Source organism: Doryrhamphus excisus, linkage group LG1, assembly GCF_037039965.1.
Source record: "Doryrhamphus excisus strain RoL-2023G ecotype Guam linkage group LG1, RoL_Dexc_Guam_v1.1, whole genome shotgun sequence".
In the NCBI taxonomy this organism is placed as follows: domain Eukaryota; kingdom Metazoa; phylum Chordata; class Actinopteri; order Syngnathiformes; family Syngnathidae; genus Doryrhamphus; species Doryrhamphus excisus.
Genome location: NC_136357.1, coordinates 27,641,018 through 27,660,153, shown reverse-complemented (window position 1 = coordinate 27,660,153; position 19,136 = coordinate 27,641,018). Strand labels below are relative to the sequence as shown.

Sequence of the window (19,136 nt, the reverse complement as noted above, 5' to 3'; positions counted from 1 at the left end):
TTTGCCCGACTGTGTGTCTAACATGCTAACCACTTGTCCACCGTGCAGCCAATGTCACAAGATTAAAGTCTACAAAAACAACAAAAAAACTTAAAACAACAAGAATAACATTTACAAGAAGAATAAAGAAAAAAAAGGCTGTGATTTCATGAGAACTATTATTATATAATATATAATAATAGTAATATTATTAAAATAATAATATAATAATAAAATAATAATATAAAAAAAACATTTTTAAGTTTTATATGAGAATAACAAAACAATAAATAAAGTTGGAATTTTGGGAAAATTGGGTGGAAAATTATGGACATTTAGTCCAAATATTATGTCAGTAAAATCAGATATTATTCAGGAAGAAAGTAAAAATATATGGAAATTTTAAATAATGGAAAAGTAATCAAAATAATATGGGAATAAAATCATTAATTATTTAGTAAGAAAGTTAAAATATTAGGAATATTTTTAATAAAAAGAGCAAAAATGGCGGGGGAAAAAATTGCAAAAAATAAAGTTCATACAATCACACACATTTTTATTATTATTATTATTATTATTATTATTATTTTGATTTTTTATTTTGATTTCAATATTTTTTTGTTGTTAGCATATACTCATTTTGCTTTACAAAATATCTTTATAGTATTTGGACACCGTGTTAAATTTTGAATTAAATTTTTTTTGTTAAATTTTGCCTCCGGTGTGAATTAAAAATAATAACAATAATGTAAAACAAATGCGTCAAAATATATGTTGTATAAACGTTCCACCCTACCAATAAAAAGGAAGGTGACACTCGCCGGTGCGACTCCGAAGATGCTGACACAAATCCACACACGGCACGCTAAACAAAGACACAATTCTTGACAAAGAGCGATGCAGAAGAGTCTAATGAACCTTTAAAAATAGGCCAGGAATGTCCTGATGGCTCCTGCCAGCCCTCCAGGCAGCTACCTACTCTATGGGAAGTGGAGTGACACATAAGCCCCACAAAGAACACTTTCACTTTAGCACACTGAGACTCGCATGTTGTCCTCGATGAAAGAGTTGAATTGCTTGGGGGGGGGTCAGGCTCAGGATTTTTTTTTTTTTGGGGGGGGGGGTCAAGCTCAGGATTTTTTAATATCATATTTTTTTGTGTGTGTGGGGGGGGCTCAGGCTCAGGATTTTATATATATATTTTTTTGGGGGGGCGGGTCAGGCTCATGATTTTATATATATATTTTTGGGGGGGTTCAGGCTCAGGATTTTTTATATAATTTTTTTGGGGGGTCAGGCTCAAGATTTTATATATTTTTTGGGGGGGGTCAGGCTCAGGATTTTTTTATATAATTTTTTCGTGGGGGGGCAGGCTCAGGATTTTATATGTTTTTTTGGGGGGGTCAGGCTCAGGATTTTATATAGATTTTGGGGGGGTCAGGCTCAAGATGTTTTTAATATAATTTTGTGTGGGGGGGATCAGGCTCAGGATTTTATATGTATATTTTTTTGGGGGGGGGGCAGGCTCAGGATTTTTTATATAATTTTTTTGTGGGGGGGTTCAGGCTCAAGATTTTATATATTTTTTGGGGGGGGTCAGGCTCAGGATTTTTTAATATCATTTTTTGTGTGTGGGGGGGTCAGGCTCAGGATTTTTTAAATATAATTCTTTGTGTGGGGGGGTCAGGCTCGGGATTTTATATATTTTTTTTGGGAGGGGCAGGCTCAGGATTTTAATATGATTTTTTGTGTGTGTGTGTGGGGGGGGTCAGGTTCAGGATTTTATATATATTTTTTGGGGGGGGGTCAGGCTGAGGATTTTTTTATATAATTTTTTTGTGGGGGGGCAGGCTCAGGATTTTATATATGTTTTTTGGGGGGTTCAGGCTCAGGATTTTATATAGATTTTTTGGGGGGGGTCAGGCTCAGGATTTTTTAATATAATTTTTTTGTGGGGGGGGTCAGGCTCAGGATTTTATGCATATTTTTTTGGGGGGGTCAGGCTCAGGAGTTTTTAAAATATAATTGTGTGTGTGTGTGGGGGGGGTCAGGCTCAGGATTTTATATATATTTTTGGGGAGGGGTCAGGCTCAGGATTTTTTTATATTTTTTTGTCGGTGGGGGGTCAGGCTCAGGATTTTATATATATTTTATGGGGGGGGGGTCAGGCTCAGTATTTTTTTTTTTGAGGGGGGGACAGAATTTTTTTTGTACTTTAAGCCCTGAAAAAGATGACTCCTTTTTTTTTTTTATGTAAAAAAAAATTTTGAAAGATGACTTCATTTTTTTTTAATGTAAAAAAAATGAAGTCATCTTTTTCAGGGCTTAAAGTACAAAAAAAATTCTGAGGTTGCCCCCCCCCCAGGACTCGCATGTTATAAAGCCTCAGACCTAAATGTCAATCAAGGCTGTTTTTCTTCCAGCCCAGACACTTGAGGAATTTTGAGGGAGGGCGAGACACACACACACACACACACACACACACACACAGCTTGGTGATGTTCAAAAGCACATTTAAACATTCAATACAAAAATGTATTTCTTCTGGAAGTGGCCATTTTATTTTTAAAATTTTTTAACGACTTAACTGATGTTGTCAAGTTGGTCTACAACAGTGGTTCCCAAAGTGTGGCGCGCCTGGAGCTGTGTCATAAGGGGGTACGTGAATGAACATTGAAAAACACTCCAAATTCCACGTGCGCCTGAACGCCTCACAGTGCAAGTAGACAGAGCGAGAAATTGTTCTTTGCTCTGTGTGCATCATATACCAAGCGGTATTTAGTTTTTGGAAGGTTTCGTGTAACTATACCATGTTAGCATGTTAGCATTTTAGCTAATTTACTTACGTCTAAAGGCAAATACACACATGGCATGATGTCGGGACACTATGGGACTGTCTTAACACTTTATGGACTTGGTGCTTTCTTTGCTAGATGCTACCATGCTAACGCTTAGCATGTTAGCATTTTAGCTAATTTACTCACGTCTAAAGGCAAATACACACATGGCATGATGTCGGGACACTATGGGACTGTCTTAACACTTTATGGACTTGGTGTTTTCTTGCTAGATGCTACCATGCTAACGCTTAGCATGTTAGCATTTTAGCTAATTTACTCATAAAGCCAAATACACACACATGGCATGTTTTCGGGACACTATGGGACTGCCTGAACACTTTTGGGACCTGATGATGCTACCATGCTAACATTTAGCATGTTAGCATTTTAGCTAATTTACTCATTTATAAAGCCAAATACACACACGGCATGATTTCGGGACACTATGGGACCGCCTGAACACTTTTGGGACCTGTTACCTTCTTGTTAGATGCTACCATGCTAACATTTAGCATGTTAGCATTTTAGCTAATTTACTCATTTATAAAGCCAAATACACACACGGCATGATTTTGGGACACTATGGGACCGCCTGAACACTTTTGGGACCTGTTACCTTCTTGTTAGATGCTACCATGCTAACATTTAGCATGTTAGCATTTTAGCTAATTTACTCATTTATAAAGCCAAATACACACACGGCATGATTTCGGGACACTATGGGACCGCATGAACACTTTTGGGACCTGTTACCTTCTTGTTAGATGCTACCATGCTAACATTTAGCATGTTAGCATTTTAGCTAATTTACTCATTTATAAAGCCAAATACACACACGGCATGATTTCGGGACTCTATGGGACCGCATGAACACTTTTGGGACCTGGTACCTTTTTGCTAGATGCGACCATGCTAACATTTAGCATGTTAGCATTTTAGCTAATTTACTCATTTATAAAGCCAAATACACACACGGCATGATTTCGGGACACTATGGGACTGCCTGAACACTTTTGGGACCTGGTACCTTCTTGCTAGATGCTACCATGCTAATGCTCAGCATGTTAGCATTTTAGCAAATTTACTCATTTATAAAGCCAAATACACACACGGCATGATTTCGGGACACTATGGGACCGCCTGAACACTTTTGGGGCCTGGTACCTTTTTGCTAGATGCTACCATGCTAACATTTAGCATGTTAGCATTTTAGCTAATTTACTCATTTATAAAGCCAAATACACACACGGCATGATTTCGGGACACTATGGGACCGCCTGAACACTTTTGGGACCTAGTACCTTCTTGCTAGATGCTAGAGCATGTTAGCATTTTAGCTAATTTGCCGCTCCCTAAAGGCAAATACTCACATGGCATGATGTAGGTATGCTATAGGACTGCCTCTTCACTTTTGAGACTCGGCGCTTTCTTTTTAGCTGCTACCGTGCTAACTGTTAGCATGTTGGCATTTTAGCATGTCAGCTTTGTCGCTCAATTCCTCGTCTAATGTACACACGGCATTGCTCGGCGGCGCGGCACGGCAGACACCGGGCCCCGAGGTTCACAGCACAGGTGGCAAACCCGGAGATGCCAGCAAATGCCACGCCGGCTCGCCGTGCCAGCAGCAAGCGATGCGTGGCGTTCACATGCAGTCCCGTTATAACGCGTTTATGAGCGAGGTCAAACGGGTAGCGGCCGATCTATTTGTAGCTTGAATGTATGGGAAACACCGGACTCTTGATAAGGGATTGATAATTGTGGCATTTAATGGGAGTTTTTTTATTAGATCCATCAAAAAATGTATTTTTTAGTCCAATTTATTAGATTTTTTTTAAATTTTTTGTTTCTACCCTTCTCTTTTATTTAGCCGGCTCGATGCTAACCATATTACCACCGTCCCAGACGACAGTTTTGAGGGTCTTCAGCAACTGCGCCATCTCTGGTTGGATGACAACAACCTGACCGAGGTCCCCGTTGGCTCTCTGAGGCACCAGGCAAACCTACAAGCGCTGACGTTGGCCCTCAACCGCATCTTGTACATACCAGACAACGCCTTTGCAAACCTCACCAGTCTGGTTGTTTTGTAAGTTGCATCAGTTCCGCTTTTCTAATTGTCATTTCAATTGAATCAAAAGATACCCGTCACTCATAATGTCCGTGGTCTTATCGGAGCTTAGTATGCAAGTTTCCTGAGTTTTTTTTTTTACTTTTTTAATTTTTAATTTTTTTCATTTTCCCGGAAGTCATGCTAGGTTTCCGGAAAATATATGATTAAAAAAAAATAGTCCAACAGGAACAACCTGATGGTTTACTTTGTGTAGCATTAAGTGAGACACTGACTTTTGCTGTTTGGTATACAGCGAGTGGCAACAAACAATTAAAAATATATATTTATTTCAATAACTAAACTGTAAAATCAGTCTTTTATTTTATTTTTTTTAATTTAATTTAATTTAATTTAATTTAATTTAATTTAATTTAATTTAATTTAATTTAATTTAATTTAATCATTCATTCATTCATTTTCTACCGCTTTTTCCTCACGAGGGTCGCGTGGGGTGCTGGAGCCTATCCCAGCTGTCTTTGGGCGAGAGGCGGGTTACACCCTTTATTTTATTTTATTTTATTTTATTTTATTTTATTTTATTTTATTTTATTTTATTTTATTTTATTTTATTTTATTTTATTTTATTTTATTTTATTATTGGACATCCAATATCTTATATGGTGTTAACTTTTCTTTTTTTTTCAGGCATCTTCACAACAACAGAATTAAGGAAATTGGCGGCAAATGTTTTACTGGTCTTGTGAACCTCGAAACACTGTAAGTTGCTGGTTAATGTGTATTGTGTGTGTGTGTGAGAGAGAGATTGGGAATGCGTGCGTATGCGTGCACGTGCGAACAGTTTCCCCCGCCCGCCTCCGCTCCGCTCCTCCAGACATCATTGTCTCCACTTCCTCCTGTAATTGCTAGAGAATAAATAGAGCAAAGTACATGATGCTTATCAAATCTGCCCTCCCACTGTTTGCTTCTTCCTGTCGCATAGCCATTAAAAAAAAAAATCTATCTGAAAGGCAAACTCCCAATACAATACAATGCAGCACCTTTTCTATCTATTTTGCATCTTTTGTAATATAAAATATGCAAATTTTCTGATTTTGGTCTTTGGTCCACTTGCAACCAGACTTTTGTCCCTTTTTGGGAAAACTCGGGCCAAATATTATGCTAATTTTCCTCCCCTTTTTATATTTGAGTTGTGGTTTCCTGTAGAGCAGCTACACACAATAACCCACACAAAAAACATTTTGCAGATCTTCCAGAATCGGCACCTATTCCGGCTATATTTCTTTTTGATTTGTGCTTCCTGCCAAAATGGTCTGTTTTTAATTTATTCCTATAAACTATGAACCATAAGTCTGCCCCTCTGTTGTGGTTTCCTGTAGAGCAGCTCCACACAATAACCCACACAAAAAAACTTTTAGCAGATCTTCCAGAATCGGCACCTATTCCGGCTGTATTTCTTTTTGATTTGTGCTTCCTGCCAAAATGGTCTGTTTTTAATTTATTCCTATAAACTATGAACAATAAGTCTACCCCTCTGTTGTGGTTTCCTGTAGAGCAGCTACGCACAATAACCCACGCAAAAAAACTTTTTGCAGATCTTCCAGAATCTGCACCTATTCCGGCTATATTTCTTTTTGATTTGTGCTTCCTGCCAAAATGGTCTGTTTTTAATTTATTCCTATAAACTATGAACTATAAGTCGACCCCTCTGTTGTGGTTTCCTGTAGAGCAGCTACGCACAATAACCCACGCAAAAAAACTTTTTGCAGATCTTCCAGAATCTGCACCTATTCCGGCTATATTTCTTTTTGATTTGTGCTTCCTGCCAAAATGGTCTGTTTTTAATTTATTCCTATAAACTATGAACTATAAGTCGACCCCTCTGTTGCGGTTTCCTGTAGAGCAGCTACACACAATAACCCACACAAAAAACTTTTAGCAGATCTTCCAGAATCGGCACCTATTCCAGCTGTATTTCCTTTTTAACTCATATTTTTAAACTTTGTGTTGCATGTCTTTGCAGGAAAAAGTGCTCTACAAATAAAGTTGATTTTGATATGATATGTCTTTCTCATTGCAGAGATCTTAACTTCAACAACCTGGTTGTTTTCCCCAAGGCGATAGAGGCATTGCCCAAGCTGAAAGAATTGTAAGTATATCACTCTTGACGTGTGACATGTCAGTCGGTTGAATCGACCACAAGCGATGTTTAAAAAAAAAAAACAAAAAAAAAAAACAAGGGTTCCAGGACGGAACCTTGTGGGACACCAAAGTATTTGGTGGACTGTAATGATGGACCACAACCGGACATCCGTTTTTTTTGTGGAGAGAGCTTCACGGCGTACGAGTGGTTAGCGCGCAGGCCACACAGCTAGGAGACCCCGAGTTCAATTCCACCCTCGACCATCTCGGTGTGGAGTTAGCATGTTCTCCACAAAAACATGCTAGGTTAATTAGCGACCTCCACACACACACGCAATCACATCACACTGACACAATTTAGTAGCGTGTTCAAAGCAAGCTAACTCCATTACTTGCGAAAACGTGCCCTTGATGTGATTCAACAGTCGGGGCGGGGTACCGCGACTAGTATGTGTGTTGCGGGGTCCAACACAAAGCTGCCCACGGCGGATGCCTGACTGTAAATCATGCGGTGGAAAAATACATCGGCGAACCCACGGCCGATACCGATACAAGGAAAAAAAAAATACAAATATCGGCCGGCCGATGTATTTATTTTTTATTTTTTCCCCAGGGGGTTTCACAGCAACGACATTGCTTCGATACCTGAAGGAGCTTTCCAGAACAACCCGCTGCTGAGAACCATGTAAGATCTCACACTCATACCAATCTATCTGCTGTTTACCATCATTTACGCTATACTGTGTGTGTGGTGAAGCTAGCTGGCTAAGTAGCTGGCCGGTGTCGTGTGGCGAGGTGTCACTACACCTTTTAAGGTAGTTCTTTGGCGTAAGAACGTTAATAACTACAATAATAATGCCGCTGTAGCTTAGTTAATACGCAGGGCAAATTATGTAAATGAAGCAAACCATTCAGAAACCTTCATAGTTTTATCGCATTATGTGTTTTCTTAGCTTAGCTGTTTTTTTTTTGTCTGTTTTTATAACTTTCGAACGCACAGAAAAGAGACACGTGTTCATGTCTCACATAAGGGAATTAAAAAAAAATTTAAAAAATATAATTTAACATGAAAATTTTAAAAAAGCAAGTAATTTTACACAAGAAAAAGTCAGAATTTTACAATAATTATATTAAAAATAAATATTAAAAAAATAAAAAAAATTAAGAGACATTTTTAAAGTTGTAATATTAGAAAAAAATAAAAAAAAACAACAAATAAAGTTGTAATATTTTGAAAATTATAATGTTATGACGCTGCTTGGCCTCACCGCTAGGAGACCCGAGTTCAATTCCACTCTGTGTGGAAGTCAATGAATTTGACGACTGCCGAATGCTGCCTCTGTCCACCAGAAGGGAGGGAGGCTGATATCATCGCAGTACTACGGGGGTACTCCGGTTTCCTCCCACATTCCAAAAAAACATGCTAGGTTAATTAGCAACTCCAAATTGTCCATAGGTATGAATGTGAGTGTGAATGGTTGTTTGTCTATATGTGCCCTGTGATTGGCTAGCGACCAGCCTGAAGACAGCTGGGATATGCTCCAGCACCCCCCACCCCGCGACCCTCGTGAGGAAAAGTAGTAGAAAATGAATGAATGAATGAATGATAATGTTATGATGCTGCTTGGCCTCACCGCTAGGAGACCCGAGTTCAATTCCACTCTGTGTGGAAGTCAATGAATTTGACGACTGCCGAATGCTGCCTCTGTCCACCAGAAGGGAGGGAGGCTGATATCATCGCAGTACTACGGGGATACTCCGGTTTCCTCCCACATTCCAAAAAAACATGCTAGGTTAATTAGCGACTCCTAATTGTCCATAGGTATGAATGTGAGTGTGAATGGTTGTTTGTGAATATGTGCCCTGTGATTGGCTAGCGACCAGTCCGGGGTGTACCCCGTCTCTGGGATAGGCTCGAATGAACGAACGAATGAATGACGTCGTTCATTCGTTCACAAAAAAGAACTAGTTCATTTGACCCGTTCGTTCAGAACATACACATCACTATTCTACACTCGATTAAATTTACTTCAGAATTTTCAGATGAAAACACGATTACCGCATAACACTTTAAAATATGATGTTATGATCCACTTGAGTCCTCTGATTAACAGCAGCTTATACATGGAAATAAAAAAAATGTGTAAAATGATACAACTGTTCTTGTCCAATCAATGGTTGTCAATCATTGCAGACATTTCTATGACAACCCTCTGTCCTTCGTGGGTGCTACAGCTTTCCAGAACTTGTCTGACCTCCACTCCTTGTAAGTCACTTGTCTTAATAGCCGTCTCATCGATGTCTAAGCTCGAAACAACATTTACCCCCCCCCCCTAATTTGTTTTCAGGATGCTTCGAGGGGCCGGAATGATGCGTGACTTCCCGGTCCTCACGTGGACTAACAACCTGGAGAGCCTGTAAGGGGAACCCGAATGCTTAAATTGGTCCTCGGTGGGGGGGGGGGGGCTCGTGTGTGTCGCAGTGGTTGGCTGATGACGTTTGTTTGTTTGTTTGTTCCCAGGACGCTGTCAGGAACCAAGATATCGGCCATCCCCGCCGATCTGTGCGACGATCTCAAGCTGCTTCGGACACTGTGAGAAATTCCGTCAACTATTTTTGTCATTTTTATGTCTTTTTTTTAAACATTGACATTTAACATAAAAAAAGAAATTAAGTCATCTTATTCAGGACTTAAAGTACCAAAAAGATTATGACCCTGACACACCCCCCCCCAAAAAAAAATATTTAAAAATCCTGAGCCTGACCCCCTCCCCTCAAAAATTAATAAAATATATATATATAGTCCAAAAATAAAAATCATGTCTTACATATTCTTTTTTTAAAACTATTTTTGTCATTTTTATTATTATTTTTTAAAAACATTTAACATAAAAAAAAAATTAAGTCATCTTATTCAGGTCTTAAAGTACAAAAAAAATCCTGACCCTGACCCCCCCCCAAAAAAATAAAAAAATAAAATCCTGACCCTGACCCCCCCCAAAAAATTAAAAAATAAAGTCCTGACCCTGACACCCCCCAAAAAATAAAAAAATAAAGTCCTGACCCTGACACCCCCCCTCCAAAAAAAATCCTGAGCCAGATCCCCCCCCACAAAAAATATTTAAAAATCCTGAGCCTGACCCCCTCCCCTCAAAAATTTATAAAATATATATATATAGTCCAAAAATAAAAATCATGTCTAACATATTCTTTTTTTAAAACTATTTTTGTCATTTTTATTATTATTATTTTTTAAAACATTCACATTTAACATAAAAAAAAATTAAGTCATCTTATTCAGATCTTAAAGTACAAAAAAATCCTGACCCTGACCCCCCCCCAAAAAATAAAAAAATAAAATCCTGACCCTGACCCCCCCCCCCAAAAAAATAAAAAAATAAAATCCTGACCCTGACCCCCCCCCCAAAAATAAAAAAATAAAATCCTGACCCTGACCCCCCTAAAAAATAAAATCCTGACCCTGACACCCCCCCAAAAAAAATCCTGAGCCAGACGCCCCCCACAAAAAATATTTAAAAATCCTGAGCCTCCCCCCCACCCAAAACATTTATAAAATATATATATAGTCCCACCCTACAAACAATATTTAAAAATCCTGAGCCTGACCCCCCCCAAAAAATTAATAAAATATATATAGTTAAAAAATAAAAATCACGTCTTACATATTATTTTTTAAAACTATTTTTATTTTTACATTTACATTTTTATTTTTATTTTTTCAAACATTTACATTTAACATAAAAAATTAAGTCATTTTATTTTTTATCATTTTTATTATTTTTTAAACATTTACATAAAAAACATAAACTTAAAAAAAAAATAAGTAATCTTATTCAGGGCTTAAAGTAAAAAAAAAATCCTGACCCTGACCCCCCCCCCCAAAAAAAAAAAAAAAAATCCTGATCCTGACCCCTCCAAAAAATTAATAAAATATATTTATAGTCCAAAAATAAAAATCACATCTTACATTTTTTTGAAAACAATTTTTGTCATTTTAATTTAAAAACATTTTTTTTTACATTTCCAATTCCCCTGTTTATTGACAAATGTTCCCAGCAAGCTAATTTATCCGTCTGTGTTCCCATGTCAGAGATCTGTCCTACAACGAGATCAAGGAAGTCCCATCCCTTCAGTCCTGCGTCCGACTGCAGGAGATGTGAGTGTTTTTACTGCAGCCATTATTATTCATATTAATACTCTGTTTTGGCCAGATACATATACTTTCACCAAATAATGTTTAGTATGTCACTGGGATCTTGTTTTCAATCAACAGAAGCTTTCAGCACAACCACATTGAGGAACTTGGCAGGGAAACTTTTCAAGGTCTTGCAGCTCTACGGTTACTGTAAGTCCTTTCAGTCGCACGTACACGACTCACGAGAAGTTATTTCCTTTAAACTTAAATAGCCAAAAACTTACCACTTCCACACGGATAGGGAGGATAACTATTAACAGTTATTTAACCTTTAACATAAACATTAATCAAACGAAATATTTTTTTCTGGGTACATGATACCATACAGCATTAATATCAAACATTAAACTTTCGTATCAAGGCGGGGGCCTCAAACTAAACGCGTGTTTGAGACCCCTGCTATAAGCAAAATAGTCCCAGTCGGAATTAGCATTGCAACTGCGTGTTTGAGACCCCTGTAGTAGACTGTCAGAGAAAATAAAACATAAATAAGACTTGAACTCGTGTGTGTGCGTTGGGGTGGAATTGAACTCCTAGCTGTGAGGCCTGCGCGCTAACCACTCGGGAGCTAATTGAAAAGTGTTTAGGAGCTACCGGTAGCTCATTATCTACTGGTTGGAGACCCCAGACTTACCGTGTTTGAACTCAAAGATTAGGCTAGACCACGCTAGCGCTCCTCTTCTAACTTTGTGTGCCCGAGGAGGAGCACTCATTGTCGGACACACTTTGTCAGAGGGCACCGCTGGCGTCGTGGAGCTCAGAAGCCGGACACGAGTACGGCGCGTTTTACTAAAAAAATCGAAAGTGAAAATGTGGTCGTTACACGTTTTTTTGCGGGACTACCGTGCAGACACTAACAGGAAATGGTGAGGCGTTTAGGTTCATCCGGAAATTTTCCTCCAAAGCCCAAATATCCCCAATTTTTTTTCATTTTTTTAGACTAGCGAACATGCTCACTCCAGGCACGGAAATGTAATACGCTCTGATTTGTTCCCGTCCCCCCCCTCCCCCATGCAGAGACCTGAGTACGGGAGCCTGACCCCCCCCCCCTCAAAAAATAAAATAAAATATACATATAGTCCAAAAAAAAAAAAAATCACGTCTTACATTTTCTTTTTTAAAACTATTTTTGTCATTTTAATTTTTTTTTTTTTTTTACATTTTCAATAAAAAGTAAAGTCTTCTTATTCAGGGTGTAAAAAAATTCCTGAGCCTGACCCCCCCCACCCCCCCCCCCAAAAAAAATTAATAAAATATACATATAGTCCCAAAAAAATCACGTCTTACATTTTCTTTTTTAAATTTTTTTTGTCATTTTAATTTTTTTTTTTTACATTTTCAATAAAAAGTAAAGTCTTCTTATTCAGGGTGTAAAAAAAATTCCTGAGCCTGACCCCACCCCCACCCCCCCAAAAAAATTAATAAAATATACATGTAGTCCAAAAAAAAAATCACGTCTTACATTTTCTTTTTTAAAAATTTTTTGTCATTTTAATTTTTTTTTTTTACATTTTCAATAAAAAGTAGTCTTCTTATTCAGGGCGTAAAAAAAATTCCTGAGCCTGACCCCACCCCCCCAAAAAAAATTAATAAAATATACATGTAGTCCAAACATTTTCTTTTTTACATTTTTTTTGTCATTTTAATTTTTTTTTTACATTTTCAATAAAAAGTAGTCTTCTTATTCAGGGCGTAAAAAAAAAAATCCTGAGCTTGGATCCCCGTTTTTTTGCGGGACTACCATGCAGACACTAACAGGAAATGGTGAGGCGTTTAGGTTCATCCGGAAATTTTCCTCCAAAGCCCAAATATCCCCAATTTTTTAAATTTTTTTTGACTAGCGAACATGCTCACTCCAGGCACGGAAATGTTATACGCTCTGATTTGTTCCCGTTTTTTTTTCCTCCCCATGCAGAGACCTGAGTAGGAATAACATCCGAGTCATTCACAGCAACGCTTTCCTCGGCCTCGCCTCGCTCGCCAACCTGTGAGTACGACTCCGTTACCGTCGGGAGAAAGCGTCAATGTGAAGTCATTTGGGGTCAACGCGGTTCCTTGCAGGGACCTGAGTACGAACTCGCTGACTGTGCTTCCGACGGCCGGACTGAGCGCGCTCAGTCAACTGAAACTCTCAGGGAATCCTCAGATGAAAAATGTGCTGACGGTGAGGCAGTTACCCAAACTCAGGTGAGGACAAACGCAAATGTTAGCACAAAATATGGCACAAAAATGGGGGGGGGGGTACTGTTGTGAGAGTAGAATCATAATCGTATTTTCTTTCATAATGAAACTTAGTTTTCTTCTTTTTTTTTTCCATGAAAATATTTTCAGTCATTAAAATTACAGCTTAGTTTCAACGTAATAATATTATGACCTAATTACAACTTATTTCTTGTAAAATTATGGCATTGTTTTAAACTACTACTTTTTTTCCCCTCCTAAAAACACAACCTGTTTTTCTTCCAAAAATTCCAAATATTAGTGTTAGTATTATAAACTTATACCCCCCCCACACACAAAAAAATATATATAGTCCAAAAATAAAAATCACGTCTTACATTTTTTTAAAACTATTTTTGTCATTTTAATTAAAAAAAAAAAACATTGAAATTTAACATTAAAAAAAATTAAGTAATCTTATTCAGGGCTTCGGTACAAAAAAAATCCTGAGCCTGACCCCCCCCCACAAAAAAAATAAAATCCTGAGCCTGACCCCCCCACAACAATATTTTAAAAATCCTGAGCCTGACCCCCGCCCCCCCAAAAAAATTAATAACACATATATATATATATATATATAGTCCAAAATTAAAAATCATGTCTTATATTTTCTTTTTTTAAACTATTTTTGTCATTTTTATTTTTTACATTTTCAATAAAAATAAAGTCTTCTTATTCAGGGCTTAAAGTACAAAAAAAATCCTGACCCTGACCCCCCCCCCCCCAAAAAAAAATTAATAAAATATACATATAGTCAAAAAAAAGAAAATCACGTCTTATATTTTGTTTTTTAAAACTATTTTTGTCATTTTTATTTATTTATTTTTTTACATTTTCAATAAAAATAAAGTCTTCTTATTCAGGGCTTAAAGTACAAAACAATTCCTGAGCCTGACCCCCCCCCCCAAATTTTTTTTTTAAATAAAATATACATACAATCAAAAAAAAAATTGCATCGTATATTTTCTTTTTTAAATCTATTTTTGTCATTTTCATTTTTTTTTTACATTTTCAATAAAAATAAAGTCTTCTTATTCAGGGCTTAAAGTACAAAATAATTCCTGAGCCTGACCCCCCCCCAAAAATTTTTTTAAAAATAAAATATACATACAAAAAAAAAAAAATTGCATCGTATATTTTCTTTTTTAAATCTATTTTTGTCATTTTAATTTTTTTTTTACATTTTCAATAAAAATAAAGTCTTCTTATTCAGGGCTTAAAGTATAAAACAATTCCTGAGCCTGACCCCCCCCCCAAAATTTTTTTAAAAATAAAATATACATACAAAAAAAAAAAAATTGCATCGTATATTTTCTTTTTTAAATCTATTTTTGTCATTTTCATTTTTTTTTACATTTTCAATAAAAATAAAGTCTTCTTATTCAGGGCTTAAAGTATAAAACAATTCCTGAGCCTGACCCCCCCCCAACATTTTTTTTAAAAATAAAATATACATACAATAAAAAAAAAATTGCATCATATATTTTCTTTTTTAAATCTATTTTTGTCATTTTATTTTTTTTACATTTTCAATAAAAACAAAGTCTTCTTATTCAGGGCTTTAAAGTACGAAAAAATTCCTGAGCCTGACCCCCCCCCCCAAAAAAAAATAAAATATACATATGTCCAAAAAAAAATCATGTCTTATATTTTCTTTTTAAAACTATTTTTGTCATTTTTTTTTTTTTTTACATTTTCAATAAAAATAAAGTCTTCTTATTCAGGGCTTAAAGTACAAAAAAAAATCCTGAGCCTAAGATGACTTTATTAAAAACTGAAAATGTAAAAAAAAAAATTAAAAAATCAATTAAAATGACAAAAATAATTTAAAAAAAAAAGAAAACGTAAGATGTGATTTTAATTAATTTTAAGACTTTATTCTCATAAATGTATAACTTTTTTTTTTCTTATATATTTGATACATTGGCATCCGATCCGCTTTGCAGGTCGGTTTCCGTCCCCTACGCCTACCAATGCTGTGCGTTCGTCGGATGCAACTCGGTGACAAGTTCTTCCGAGGAAAGCGACGGGAAGAAAACGCCAGGTGAAAAAAAACTTTGGCTGCATTTTCCCTTTCCAGGAAGTAGCGTAACTCCTGGGATTTTTTTTTGTCCTCTTTCAGGCGGACAGGAAGTGGAAAGAGTCTCCATGATTATGCATTGCTCCCCTTCGCCTGGTACCCATTTGATGTTCGTTATCATGGTCGGCGTTTTGACGTGATAACCGTTTTTTTTTTTTCTCGTCTTTCAGGAGCGTTTAAGCCTTGCGAGCATCTTCTGGGCAGCTGGATGATTCGCCTGACGGTTTGGTTCATCTGCCTGTTGTCGCTGGTTTTTAACGTTCTGGTGCTGGTGGCGACGTTCTCCCCGTCGCGTTGCAACTCAAGCCACGCCCACTGGCGGGCCCCGTGCATACCGCCGGCCAGGTTGCTGATGGGGCTCCTGGCGGCGGCGAACCTGCTGACCGGCGTTTATGTGGGCGTTCTGACGGTGTTGGACGTAGCGACGTGGGGATCCTTCGCCGAGTTCGGCGTGTGGTGGGAAACGGGCGCCGGGTGCCAGTTCGCCGGCGCGCTGGCGGTGTTCTCGTCCGAATGGGCGCTTTTCCTGCTGTCGCTGGCGGCGGTGGAGCGCAGCGTCGCCGTGCGGGATATACTCGGCAAAGCGATGACGTCGCCGAGGAGAAGAGGTTGCTGGAGAGGAGATCGCCGCTTCGCCGTCACCGCCGCGCTGCTGGGGTTGCTCGCCGCGTCGGCGGCGTGCCTGCCTCTCCTGACGTTCGGCGACCGCTCCGTGTCGCCGCTGTGCCTGCCCTTCGCCGGCGCCGAGAGCCCGACTCTGAGCGTCACCGTCGTTCTGGTCCTCGTCAACGCCCTGGCGTACCTGTTCACGGCGGCGGTGTACACGCAGCTGTACTGCCACCTCGGCAGGGTGGAACTCGTGGACCCCGAGCAGACGGGCGCCCTGCGCCATGTCGCCTGGCTCATTTTCACCAACTGCATCTTCTTCTGCCCGGTGGCGGCCTTCTCCTTCGCGCCGCTCTTAACCGGATCCACCGCCGGCAGCCCGGAGATCGCCAAGTCGGTCACGCTCATTTTTTTCCCGCTGCCGGCGTGCGTCAACCCGGTTCTCTACGTTCTCTTCAGCCCCGCCTTCAGGGAGGACTGGCTTCGCCTGCGCGGCTGCGGGCGTTCGAGCGGTGAGGCGAAAGCCGGCGACGGGCGCAGAGACGACGACGGCGACGACGGCGGTTCGGAGCTCATCGACAACCGCCGCTCCGCCGCGCATCCCGGCTTCGGATGCGGCGTTTACGCTCAGCTCTGCGGCGAGACGCCGGCGTGCGAAAAGTGCGAGGCGGCGCTGCGTGCCTGCAGACACTTGGTCAAGTCTCACAGTTGTCCCACCCTCCCGACGGGGGCGGCGGGGTCAGCGGCGGCGGCGGCCACATGCCAGCGCACAGAGGGATTCTGGGCGGAGAGCGTGACGCCGTCCGCTCAGTCCGAGTACGCCGACGAGGGAGACTCCTTCGTGTCCGACAGCTCGGACCAAGTCCAGGCGTGCGGCAGAGCTTGCTTCTGTCAGAGCCGGGCCCCGCCCCTGGTCCGCTACTCCTATAGCATACCTCGAGTCAAAGACTAGCGCTCGCTCACGTAGCGCTCGCTCGCTCGCTCACGTAGCGTACGCTCTGACGATGAATGTGCCAACTGTCCCGGTGAAAGACGCAAGCACTTAAGTTGGTTTTGGAACCGCGTGAACAAACGCATCCGATCATTTAAAGGGAACTTTTTCAGTACGCCGAAGTACGGAGAAAACGTTTTCAAGGTGGTTGCAAAGCGTTGCAAAGCGTTGCAAAATGTTTTCAAGGTGGTTGCAAAGCGTTGCAAAACGTTTTCAAGGTGGTTGCAAAGCGTTGCAAAACGTTTTCAAGGTGGTTGCAAAGCGTTGCAAAGAATTGCAAAACGTTTTCAAGGTGGTTGCAAAGCGTTTTCAAGGTGGTTGCAAAGCATTGCAAAGCATTGCAAAGCGTTGCAAAGCGTTTTCAAGGTGGTTGCAAAGAGTTGCAAAGCGTTGCAAAATGTTTTCAAGGTGGTTGCAAAGCGTTGCAAAACGTTTTCAAGGTGGTTGCAAAGTGTTGCAAAGCATTTTCAAGGTGGTTGCAAAGCGTTGCAAAACGTTTTCAGGGTGGTTGCAAAGCGTTGTAAAGCGTTTTCAAGGTGGTTGCAAAGCGTTGCAAAGCGTTGCAAAGCGTTGCAAAGCGTTGCAAAGCGTTGCAAAGCGTTGCAAAGCGTTGCAAACGTGCCTCGATCACTTTTTAAAGCTTTTTTCATGTAGTTTGAACGAGTCCTGTTAAGTTTTATACGCCGTTGTTTGTTTTTGGTTTTTTTTTTATGTAAATGTAGCAGATGTAATCATTAGCCACGTATACATGGACCCAAATGTTCCGATTGCAATCGGTTTATTTGCTGAAACGGAAAGAATCGAACCTCATTCCCCAAAGAAAAGTGCCAAGCCGAATGAATGAACATCTAATGGGGTTCCCGGGGGGGGGGGAATATTCCTTTCCCTAATCCGATTGAGGTGTCTTGTACCCACTCAAACGGAAAGTTGTCAGGGTGCGTTGAACCCAACACTCTTCGGAAAAGTGAAGCACATTCTAAAAAAATATACTTTTAACAAAAATATTATGAGCAAAAAAAATAATAATTTTAGTCGACTAAAGTTGAAATATAGAAAAAAGTCGGAATATGACAAACAAAAAAGTTAGCTATAAAGTCAAAATATGGAATACAAGTTATGTGAAAAAAAAATTACAAGAAAGCTAAAAGTTTGAAAATTTAAAAAAGTTAATCTTAAAAGAAAAAAGGCAAAATATTCCCTGCCAAAAAAAAATTAAAACGAGAAGAAAAGTATTATTACAAGAATAAACTTAAAATAATTTTTTTTTAAAAGACATAAAAATGTCTTTTTGGTCACAAAAAGTTGAAATATCAAAGAAGTCTTCACATAATAACAATAAAAAATAAGGTTGCTGAAAAAGTTAGTGTTATAACGATAAGTCTAAAATATGAGAACATATTACGAGAAAAAAAATTACAAGAAAAAAGTTGAAATTGTTTAAAAAAAACAAATGGAGGGGAACTGTTGTAATTTTACGATGAAGTCAAAATATTTAAAAAAAAATTGTAAAGTCAGTGTTGTGACAATAAGTCTAAAATATGAGAACATATTATGAGAAAAAAATTGACAAGAAAAAAGTTGAAATTGTTTGAAATAAAATAAAAAAAACAACTGTTGTAATTTTACGTTGAAGTCAAAATATTTTTTTAAAAAGTTGTATTCAAATGAGAAGAAAAGTATTGATATTGCAAGAATAAACTTTTTCAAATTACAAAAAAATTTAAAAAATTTAAAAGACATAAAAATGTCATTAAAAAAGTTAAAATCGTTTAAAATAAAAAAATCTTTAAAATATATTGTTTAATAAAAAAACAAATGGGGGGAAACTAATTTTACGTTGAAGTCAAAATATTTTAAAAAAGTATTCACATGAGAAGAAAAGTATTGATATTACAAGAATAAACTTTTTCAAACTTTTTCAAATTACAAAAAAATTAAAAATTTTTAAAAGACATAAAAATGTCATTTAAAAAGTTAAAATTGTTTAAATTAAAAAA

General features: G+C 38.5%; 1 protein-coding gene across 7 annotated transcripts in view; it reads left to right on the top strand.

Moving 5' to 3' along the window:
- The window catches only part of lgr4 (leucine-rich repeat containing G protein-coupled receptor 4), a 35,925-nt gene extending 17,105 nt beyond the window's left edge, over positions 1 to 18,820 (top strand). Inside the window, exons 5-19 of one of the 7 annotated variants that reach the window (XR_013628056.1) lie at positions 4,687 to 4,902; positions 5,572 to 5,643; positions 6,965 to 7,033; positions 7,640 to 7,711; positions 9,221 to 9,292; positions 9,375 to 9,443; positions 9,548 to 9,619; positions 11,138 to 11,203; positions 11,321 to 11,392; positions 13,158 to 13,229; positions 13,304 to 13,429; positions 15,409 to 15,638; positions 15,713 to 17,283; positions 17,326 to 17,389; positions 17,432 to 18,820. Coding sequence is in view for 2 of the 7 variants with exons in the window: in XM_078793080.1 (XP_078649206.1) it covers positions 4,687 to 4,902; positions 5,572 to 5,643; positions 6,965 to 7,033; positions 7,640 to 7,711; positions 9,221 to 9,292; positions 9,375 to 9,443; positions 9,548 to 9,619; positions 11,138 to 11,203; positions 11,321 to 11,392; positions 13,158 to 13,229; positions 13,304 to 13,429; positions 15,409 to 15,638; positions 15,713 to 17,100 (2,596 nt within the window). In the remaining 5 variants the exon portion in view is untranslated. Of the gene's footprint in view, positions 1 to 4,686; positions 4,903 to 5,571; positions 5,644 to 6,964; positions 7,034 to 7,639; positions 7,712 to 9,220; positions 9,293 to 9,374; positions 9,444 to 9,547; positions 9,620 to 11,137; positions 11,204 to 11,320; positions 11,393 to 13,157; positions 13,230 to 13,303; positions 13,430 to 15,408; positions 15,639 to 15,712 lie in introns of all 7 variants that reach the window. The other 6 variants (XR_013628055.1, XR_013628058.1, XR_013628057.1 and 3 more) reach the window with 6 other exon arrangements.
- Positions 18,821 to 19,136: the final 316 nt, after the last annotated feature.